Source organism: Gavialis gangeticus, unplaced genomic scaffold (assembly GCF_001723915.1).
Source record: "Gavialis gangeticus isolate Ggan-Ray unplaced genomic scaffold, GavGan_comp1, whole genome shotgun sequence".
Classification (NCBI taxonomy): Eukaryota; Metazoa; Chordata; order Crocodylia; family Gavialidae; genus Gavialis; species Gavialis gangeticus.
The window spans coordinates 8245120-8256401 of NW_017729023.1; the positions used below are offsets into that span (position 1 = coordinate 8245120).

Consider the following 11282-nt stretch of genomic DNA (forward strand, 5'->3'; position numbering starts at 1 on the left):
TAATGACTCCCAGATCCTTTTCCACCTCCGTGCTGAAAGCCAACTGACTCCCTCAGCTCCACCTGAATAGAAATGCTCCTGTCACTGCCAGGCAGGGTTTTTTAAACTTTCAGCAGAGCAGGAATCAAAGGGAGGTGTGACTGCATCCCCAACCAGTGCCTTGGACCCATCCCTACACAGAAAGACTGGCAAAGGCACAGAGCTCTGACCTCCTGAATCCCAATCCAATGTCTCAATCATAAGACCATTTGCAATGACTCCAGAAGAGTTGCTCCAGATCTACACCAGGATGAAAGGCATCAGACTATAGGTGACCAATCTTTACTTGTCAGGACCTGATAGGGATCTCTGGGAGTGTCAATAAGGGGGTATAACTGAAATTCCCTTCATCTTGCGGTTTCGGATCTGTTAGGTCTGCTACCTGCGGAATCCCAAAAAGTTTATTTATTTATATAACTCTAACTGCATCTGCTGTCTGTGTTAGACCAAGAAATGCAGTTATAACGCTGACTAGAGAGGGTTTCTGAATATGTGAGTTATCAAGGTATTATTATATAAGTTTCATTACTTACAGACCTCACTTCGGTAGGAGTTTCCCCTTCCCATGAAAAAAGGCTTGGATGGACAAGGCTCAATAGGAACCACTTTTCTGACGAGGAATATTTTTTTCTTCTACATATGGCTACAGGTCTCCAATAGAGCTGCACTGGGAAAGGGAATCCTTGGTTCCTTCACAACATTTCCTCTGGTTATTGTCAGTCAGGCTCTATTGCTCAAAGCACAAAAGAATCAAGTCCAGTAAAATATTGTAAAATACTGTATATAAAGTGTTTTCATAAGGAAAAAATAAAATTCACACTCATGACCAGTAAAGAACAGGATTTGCACTTTTTTAATGCAACAGATCTCATTCAAAGTACTCAAAGGTACTAGAAAACAGCACATTAGACTAATCAACTGCACAGTAATTGCTGTGCACATGTAGATGGTGACACTGCATATTAGATTAGTCTAATGTATGGTAAAGTATCTCATGTAGACACACCTAAATACTAGCCTATTACTTGTGTGCACAGGGCATGAAATAACCCAATGATTGCAATGAGATATGGTCTAGTTTCCTTATCCCAGGAATTTCAAATGTACTTGGAATTCCTGAGTTCTAACCCCAGCTCTCATATTAACTCTCATTGGACACATCTACACATGCAGTTAGCATGGCTGAATAAATTCCAGCACAGTTTGCACTGGAGTTTATTGCTCCAGGGCACAGCATTTACACATACACCCAGGATCACAGCACACTGAGCCAGGGTGATGCAGCCCCAGCTGGCAGAGGGTCTGGGGAGGTTGGGAGGTCAGCCTGCCAGCCCAGAGCTGTTCCATCCCAGCTCAGTGTGCTGCAGAGGGGCTGGCTGAGGCATGAGGGTGCTGCAGTGTAGGCAGCCCCCACACTGTAGCACCCTTGTGCCCCAGTCAGCCCCGGTCATCATCTACACGTGTTGTAGTGTACTAAACTCTGCCATAGGATAGTACTTGTGTTGGGCAGTACTATCCTACAGTGGAGTTAATTAGTTTACTTGGACCTAATAGCGTGTAGACAGTGATGCTTTATTGCATCAACTCTGCAGTAAAGCACTTCCCACTGTGACCTACAGAGTCATTTCATCTGTCTGCCTCTCTACCCATACTACAAAATGGGGGTTTCACCAACCTTTTGGGAACATTACATGTACTGATTAATGCTTACACCTTAAAGGTGGCAAATATTTTTTATTTGTACAACAGGTCATAACAATATAATGCAGAGCATCCAGTAGGTACTAAGTAGCTAGTGGGTAAATGAATGAATGAGAGCAGCCTCTCCCTGTGTACTGTCCTGACATAAAAAGACTGAAAAGGTTCCATTAATTAAAAATATTGGTATGGAAATGGCTTACAATCTCTATTTTCTTTGAGATTTTCCAGGTTTGGCGAGTTTTTACTCTGAAGGAAATAATATAATTAGACTTTTCCTTGATTTCCCATGGGGGACTCACAGGATGCCTTCTCTGCACAGCATTTCACTTTTCAGCAGTTACTACAGCACACAGCCCTAGGTGCTTAGGAAGCAAGTACAGTAGCATAAGATAATCAATTTCTCTATAATGTATTTCCTTAAGTGTCTCCTGAAGACCCACTTATTCCAGTGCCTACAAGAAACTTGCTAAGTCACCTACTTTTTCTATTTCGTTTTATTTATCCCAAGAGTGAGCTGCTTTGCAGAAGGGTATGATGGAGTGAACTGTGGAAGGACATTTGGAACCTGAATCACAGGACAGATAAGGGAGAGCAATGTGTGGAAGATGTTGAGGCTGGGGAGGGGGATGGGATTTAGATCCCAATCCTGCAATGGGCTGAACTTTGCTTCTATGCAGAGCCTTCATAGTGTTAAGGGAGGGCTTTATGACTGCATCCTTGGTCCTTTGAGGAAACATGGGATACCAGCCGCAGGCTGAATGTGTGCATAGGGTTCTGTGCATGTTGATGCAATTGTAGGAGCTATCTTAGTTCTTCAGGGAAAAGTTACTGTTCTGTATTATATTTGTTTTTGAGAACACTGACACGTCCAACTCACTCTTGCCCCCATCGGTGTTTGGAAAGTGCCTTGGATGCTCACTGGCAACAAATTAATATCACAGTTTTTAAATGGATCAAAAACCTGAAGCAATCCAGAGTAACAGTTTGTAACGTCTCTTCCTCCCTCTTATATTCCCCTCTCAGTCAGCAACAACAGGTGCTGTAATTCTGCCTAGCATACAGCTTGACCTGGTTGTAAGTAGAAAACCCCAACACAAGTACAATGCTGAAAGTGCTTCATTTCCTTCAAAGTGACATTGTGATTACCCATACACTACTGAATAAAACTACATGCCCAGTACTCAAGCTGAACAAAAAGTGTGACATTTTTCACTGAAGTATTTCCTTTCAATCAAAGCAACTTCAAGATAATCTCTCATAAAAAATTCTAATACTTCCAAAAATTGTAATGCTCCAATTCAGCAAAGAATTTCAGAACACATTTACCTTTATTCACAAGAATGGCCCCATTGGCCACATCTAGACAAGCGTGGGCACTTGTTTCCCTGGGGACAAGTAGGAGTGGCACATCCCTGGGGAACACCTGTGCCGTGCATGCTCTCATGCAGGGCAGGTTGCCCTGGATGGGGTAGGGGAGGCAGGGACCAGCAACTGTGCTGGCCCCCGCAACCTAACCTGGAGTCATGGAGGTCTCTGGGAGCTGCAGTGATCCTGCAGCTGGGAGCCAGGCCAGCAGCTGGAGCATGACTCCAGCCAGACAGGCTCTGTTTTTGGGTGGCAGTCATTGCTGCCACATGCACCAACCCACTTTTTTTAGGTGTGGGTTTTTTTGACTCTGGGATCTCCCAGGGTCAACCTCCCCTCCCCCCCACATCACAAGGTAGTAGTGCAGGGAACCACTGTATGTGTGGTGCATGGCACTGCACACAGGTCTGTGGTGCCACATACCGCTCATACGTGTTCATCTGGATGCAGCCATTGACTTCAAACAGAATAGCCACATATTTAAAAGTTAAGCCTGTGGTAAAGTGCCCCACTGAACCATGGAGGAAGGGAAGGTTTTTAACAGAGGTTTTTAACACAAATCGTGGCTAGATGCCTGGCTCCAATGGGGGTCAATGGGCATATGGTACCTGCTTGTCTTTTGGGGCCTTTGAAAATCTCTCCTGAAAAGATGTAATTAAAGGAGTCACAGACAATGCTCAAACATGAAGCACTGCAACATGTTTGTCTAGGATAGTTCAGACAGGGATGATTGTGCCTAAAGAACCTCCTGAGGTCCCTTCCAACCCTACTTTTCTAGAATCTATGACTATGATTTCTGGGGGTCTGATGCCAAGTGATGCTGAATCCCTTCTATGTTACACTAAGCATCCTCATTTTAACCAAACAAGTGACTGTTCAGGGCACTCAAGGTCTTGTGAGGATTGGAACCTATACCTCTTCGTTGTTTTTTAAAACTTTTCCCCTCTCCATTTCTCTGGTTTTGAACTCCCATCTAATTCAAAAGTAATGTCTCTACCTTAGCTACCATCTCCAAAAAATTAAGATGACAACAGATGGAAAAGATTTTTTTTCCTCCAAAAAAGATGACCTTTTCATGGCATTTGCCTGCTGTGAAGATAATATGAACTCTATAGCGAAATGATGACTAAGTGCCTGCAAGCCAGCTGATTGATAAATGACTTCAGCTAGCTAATTGGCCACAACTGGTTCTTTTAATGGAATGTGCGAATATTAGCACGCATATTCAAACTGATGTTTGTCTAACTGGATGGAGCAATCTAAGAGAATAACCCAACAGGTCTTTTCCATCTTTAGCTGCTAAATTCTTCTACATGCACAGTTCCTATTTTCTTATTAAAAATAAGAATTCAAGAAACTATGGAAATGCAGCATTATAGCTGAGAATTTATCTAACATGCTGGTTAGCATGCTGTATATATCCCCATGTGTCTGATCCACAATGAATACATTTGCTATATTTCATCCTTTACAAGTTTGTATGATGCATTAGTTAAACTGGAAAGGTTCATCCTTCGGATCTGGAGGCTACACAGTTTTTTTTTCCCATAAGATGACCAACCTGACAGTTGGATATATTTGCACATACAAAATTAAGGGAATTCTCCAATACTTATGCAAGGTCCCCACATCAATTGTCATTCAAATAACAGACACACTACAGTTAATACCAGATACTGCACATACACAAGAGAGCTAGCCATTCTAAAAACTGTTAAGTCTGAATGACTTAAGATTACTACATTTAAAAATTAAGCCATATACCTGTATTAATATCATGCAAGATTTTAATTCTATTAAAAGTAAAGGCTATTGTACAGCTAAGAAAATCAGTACCAGAACAGATATGGTCTCCTAATAACAGTACAGATGTCACTGTGCAGGTTTACTTTTATTCATCTCTCTGTCCTTATACCATAGGGAAAGCATAGCCAGAGTAGCCACAGAGTATTCCTTTAACTTTGGTAACTACTATAGCATTTCTAAAAATATTAAATCTAACTTGATAGATATACACCGTATATTTTTCTGATGCCCGAAATGGTGTTGTCTAGAACTGTATTACTCATTCAGATTAAATGACAGGGAAAACAAATAAAGACCTCATCTGGAAAATCCATCAAGCTTACTGAAAAATTTGGTGGAGGGACATCCATCCCCTCACTATCAGTTTACATAGAAAACAGCCAGAAAATTAACAAAAGACTCTCAGTTGAAGGCTCACATAGATTTCATAGACATTAGGGCTGGAAAGAACCTAGGAAGATCATCAAGTCCAGACCCCCGTCCAAAGGGCAGGAAGTCAGCTGGGGCCATAAGATCCCAGCAAGATAAGCATCCAATTTGCTCTTGAAGGTGTTCAATGTAGGTGCTTGAACCACACCCGATGGCAGGCTGTTTCAGACCTTGGGGGCTCGGACAGTAAAGAAATACTTCCTTATGTCCAGCCTGAAACGGTCTCGCAGTAGTTTATGACCGTTCGACCTCGTCATCCCTTGGGGTGCTCTGGTGAACAAACGTTCCCCCAGATCCTGGTGGTCACCCCTGATAAACTTATAGGTGGCCATCAGATCACCCCTGAGCCTGCGTTTTTCCAGGCTAAAGAGCCCCATGGCTCTCAGCCTGTCGTCGTAAGGTCTGTTTTCCTGACCTCTGATCATGCGCGTGGCTCTTCTCTGGACTCTCTCAAGCTTCTCCACATCCTTTTTGAATTGTGGAGCCCAAAACTGGACGCAGTACTCCAGCTGCGGCCTCACCAAGGCCAAGTACAAGGGGGGAATGATGTCCCGAGGTTTGCTTGAGAAGCATCTGTGGACGCAAGCCAGCATTTTGGTCGCTTTACTAGCCACAGCATCACATTGTAGGCTCATGTTCATCTTGTGGTCAATGATGACCCCCATATGCTTACTCATACTGAGTAAACCTGACTCAATGTGTTGACTTCAATGGGAGTACTCAGAGGGCATGTGTACATGTTCATTAATGCACTTTTGCTATTGTACATTACGTTTAGTACCTCTAACACGAGGTACTACATAAAGGCACATTAGGCTGCTCTAATGAGCAGTAACAAAAGCGAACACCTTTTTAGTGATATTTAATGCGCAGAAGACTAATTCTTCTGTGCATTAGCGTATGAACACTGTTTTTGCCACAACGCTTTAATGCACAGTAGAAGAGGCAATTGTGCATTAAAGTGCTCGTGTAGACGTGCCCAGAGTGTAAGATACTACTCAATGCAAGCAAGGTTATTTGCAACTGGCCCTTAATTTCTAATAATATAAATAAATAAAGTCTTTCAATGATTCTGTGTCCACATCAGCTACGTCTAGTCAACAATACTAAGCTGAAGAGAGATTTGTAAATATTGCACATATGTCAACTACATGTGGCGACTTAGATGAACATCTCGTTTCCTATCCCTTTAGGTCTATTATATTACAGTCCTGATTGAACCAAAATGCATAGAAGAGAATGATCTGCCACACAATTTATTAAAGTTGATGGAGTGTAGACAGACTTTTCAATAGCCTTTAAAATACTGTGATGCTCTGTAGCACATTATTAATGGAAACAAATGCAGGCAATCTGCTTCAGCTTTTCACGAAGCTGTCCACTAATGATGCTATGATGTAAATCAATTCCATTCCATTTCTTCCTTTGTGCAGGAAAACTTTAAGGGGCAACATCAAGGTTGGAAGGCAAAAAGAACCCAACTCCTATAGTTGTATAAAAGTTATACCATACCAAATAGACTGCAGGCAAGTTTACTGGGAAGTTTTAAGGAAATAAAGCATATAAATCCAATCTCCCATAAATAAGCATGGTGCATACACCTTTAGGTCCCATGACAACAAATCACTGTGTCATTTCAGTGTGTGATAGCAGGTACATATGTAAGCTTCAGAGGGCAAGAAGCTTGTCAATTTTTTTAACCTCCCAAGTACCAAAGAGAGGCAGGCAAATGTTATGTGGAGAATTATCTGCTTACAATGCCTGCCTCAGATATCTGCCCAATAATTAAGAATGGCTGTTTGCACTTACAATAACAACAATACATTAAAAATGGAGCAGAGGGAACTGTGGTTGCTACATCCAAAGACACATTTTTAGTTTTAAAAAGGACAAGTCACAACAAATAGTTTCTAAATAAATATTAAATTTGCTGATAGAAAAGTGTTGATCGGCACATAGGAAGTGTAGAAGATCAAGATACATTCAGTAATCAGAGAAGGATCTTGGAAAGACACCAGCTGTCTTTTACTGCACATTCCTCAATCACATCGTTCAAAATTTAAAGCCTCTCATCCCTCTCCCACGCACTGGCCAAATTGAAAATTAAATCTGTTTCCCATCTTGCTCAGCTGTAGTGTGATTTGGTTGACAAAGCCCAGGGGTAAAATCTTAACCTTACTGAACTCAGTAGGAACTTTGTCACTGATTACAGTGGGTTCACTATGTCACTTCCTGACCTGTCACCATGTAGGCTCTGAAAGCTGCGGCAGTGACAAAAGTAGCTTAGTCTCAGGCTCAGCTTTACCCTTAGAGCTGCTTTTTAGTCAAGCATGTGAACCAGTGAAATGCATGAAGGCTGACCTACCTCAAACAATGAGCCTTGATAGACACAAGCACCTGTAGGACCAAAAAAAGAACATGGATTAAAACAGATTCAGCGACTAATCAGTGCTTTAAAATACTATATATATATAATACATGCTTATAATTCTCGATTTCTTCATAGCTCAAGCCTCCCACTTATAAAACAAGGTTTTGGCCACAAAGAAGCTGATTTTGTCTTCTCTGGACACCCACAATTCCCACTAATGTCAATGAGGGTTTTAGATGCATCAGTGATATTCATGCAAAAAAAAAATGCAACAAGAGATACTGGTGCTATGAACATGTTATTTCACTTTTACCATACTTTTGACCCCATCCCATCCTAACACCTTTGTTTTTCTTCCAGAGGTCAGTAGAACCCAGTGTTTCCATGACCGCTCTGACTGAAGAGCAGGCCAACTGCTCTTTCCTTCATCAAGGTCTCTGTTTAAAGCCTTAACCAGAGCAGCCATAGAGAACAAGTACACCATGGGCAGGAGCAATAAAAATTTCACCCATGGTCTTAAGGCAGTGGTCTTAAGCCTAATCTGGAGGGACCAGTCTTTATGGGAATGGGGTAGGTTAGCTCTAATGCCAGGACATTCTTTCACGACTCTTCTGACACTGCCAGCAAGTGGATCAATCAGCCTGGAGCCTCCCTGGAAGGTTTATTTTTGACATCAGTTCACTAGAGACAGCACTGACACCAGTCACTCTTCTGCTTCTTTATCTAGGCTCTTGTACAGCAAGATGCCCTTGCTGTGGCACCTGCGCACCTTTCACACTAACCACCAAATATCTTAATGCAATAAGCTTTCCAGCTTGAACATGAATTAATGCCATTGAGGTGAAAGTCTTCCAGACTTCTAGCCACTCCATACAGTTCTATCCCTTTTAATGAACTGGCCTTCTAGCAAGGAGACCTTCATATACATCTATTCGTAGTGAAAAACTTGTTTGCCATGTAAGCAATCTGCCTTAATATTTGCATGTTTCAGTCTTGTTCCTAACATGCACCACCACAGACGTGAAGTCTGCATACTTATGACTTACTCCTCTCTCCACTAGAACCAACCCCTCGGGCTACTCGGTGAGCAAAGGCAAATAATAAAAGGTTGTTTCTGTGACATAAGGTTACAGGAGTGATCAACCCACAGCCCACTGGCCAAATCCCCACGGGGCTCTGTATGAGTTTGTAAATTTAGCAGCGGGGGAAAACAGTGGCAATTAACACTGCCACCCCTTCCCCCTTACCAAATTTCCAAGACCCGCATGGCTGGATCAGGCCCAGGCCAAGCTGCTGCCACACAGCTGGATTGGGCCCCAGTTGTGCCTGTCCCAGGCACTGGATTGGGCCCTCATTATTTCCACTCCCACACCAGCTCGAACCCACGAATCTGTGGGACCAAAAGGTTGGGCACCATTCCAGTAACACAAGGTTGAGTAACACACGGATGAATAAAATAAAAATGAACTAGTAAGTTTGAAAGGATATAAAACCAACAACTGGCCATTTGTTGGGCAGATGAAAGACAAACACATGAAGTTTTGGTGCAGCCTGACAACACAAGCTATTCAGCCCTGGCAGAGATATAGACATGGGGCCCTGTTCAGTGAAATGAAGGATGAAGAGACAAAAAGGAGGCCTGAGAATGTCTTGCAGTTGGTCTCCTAAAAGGGCTGAACATTTGCATCTGTCCATTTGCCTCTGCTGTACACCTGCCAGACCATTAATGAAATGTCAGACATTAAATTTACACAAAATAGCCTGTTTTCTTTCTCAGCCTGAGGTCAAGTGTAGAGACAACGGCCAGTAAAACCTGGATAGGGAACTACTAGCATCTGGCAATAAAATAAAGGTGGGAGTTTAACCCTCCAAGTATCAGCCTGGATTATCCTGGTTAGTCCTAGTTTTATTGCTACTCAAATCACAACATTCTAAAGATATCAAATGCTGGAGTCCATACTCAAACTAAACCCCCACTGCCTTACGTTGGCATTTTGGATGAATTTGGAAAGCTGAGAGATGATCCATTCTGCACTAATGAGACTGGCTCTCTTCCTCCACTGCATGATGGCAAGAATGTGGTTTCATGTATGCCTAACTATCCTTGCTTCCAGCCATCTCCCATCCCTGGATTGGCATGCTTGGCTCCCACTGAAATAAACAAGAGTCACATGCACTCAGACAAAGAATCTGATCCTTAAACTTGCAAGCATACACGGCATACAAATTGTCCACTAAAAGAAGGAAAGTTTCTTCTTTTTGCACTTTTAAAAATCCTTACTACTCTTGACAGGATTTATACCTGTAAACCACCAAAGAAAGTAAGGGGGGAGGGCGCAGGGAAGGGAAGGCATAAAAATGTGACTGCTTTAAAAAACTAGTACAAATTCCAGTTCTTAAAAATCATTCTACATACAAAGGGTCGCATTCTGCCCATGATGTGTTCCTGTGTTGTCCATTAAAAATCATACCTATTTGAGGGTGAGAGCTAACAATGTAGTGTTATTTCATGTTTCTCTTTTGATAATCCTGCAGTAAGTTCTCTGTTCCATCTAGGCTCTCTCAGTAATAACACTGTGTGTGTGTGTATATATGTAGTATCTGTATCACAGTTATTTTGAAGAGCTCAAGCGTCCCAGCTATTTTGAGATACAGTCACATTGTTCACTCCCCATTAATACCCCAGTCGAATCCCTGATACTGACATTGACAATAATGAAAGGGAAAGATTATTCAAGCAATTGATTGGTGAGATACAGTTTGTACACTCCACCTTCATAAATCAAGTGAGAAGGTGGAAAATGAAATCATGAACAAGTTGAATGACAGTTCACTTATTTTCTGGGAGGGAGGCTTCAAACAGCTGTGCACATCTGTCTACTGAAGATATGACAAGAATATAAATGAAAAGCTACACAATAAATTGAAAAATAAAAGAGGGAAAAAGCAGGCAATGAAAGCTGCCTAAAAGGACCACCCATGAGACTAACAGATTTTGGATGCCTGGAGAAAGGATTTTCCTTAAAAACAGATTAGAGGAAATTGTACAAAAAACCTTGGCGCTACATTAAAGCAGCTGCTTAAAATTGAGAGCTAAATGTGAAATGGCCTTTACCTTGGGTTCAAGAAGTTAGAAAGATACTACCTGGTCCTCAGTGAATATCACTCTTGTAGTGGAGACAGATTACAAAATTACATCTACACCTCCCGCAAGCCCTTAGCGAGGTGTAATGGGTAGAGGTACAAAAGATACATGGGTCCAATATCAGATCAGCACCAATATAAAGAAAATTGTCCATATTGGAAATCAGCCTTAAGTGGTCAGTAATTTGGCCGATAAATGGCCTGTGCATGCACGCAGCCGCAACACAGCATGTAGGCAGTAAAGAGTACAGCTGGCAGTGTGGAGAGCTGCGTGCAGCTGGTAAGTCTGTTGTGGTAGAAGGGAAGAGAGGGCTGTGGGAGGGCAGATCAAAGCCCCCATGCTGAGGAGGATGGGGCTGGGGCAGGCCCTGCCCAGCTAGGGCAGGGGAAAATCAAAGTTGCAGAGATGCAAGAAATCACAACATTA

At 42.3% G+C, this 11282-nt stretch overlaps 1 protein-coding gene across 5 annotated transcripts in view; it reads right to left on the reverse strand.

Moving 5' to 3' along the window:
• Nucleotides 1-11282, reverse strand: part of FRAS1 (Fraser extracellular matrix complex subunit 1) — a 468008-nt gene that overhangs the window by 440536 nt on the left and 16190 nt on the right. For all 5 annotated transcript variants that reach the window (XM_019516785.1, XM_019516787.1, XM_019516786.1 and 2 more), the window contains exon 2: nt 7706-7737. In XM_019516785.1, the coding sequence (XP_019372330.1) occupies nt 7706-7737 (32 nt within the window). The remainder of the gene's footprint in view (nt 1-7705; nt 7738-11282) is intronic.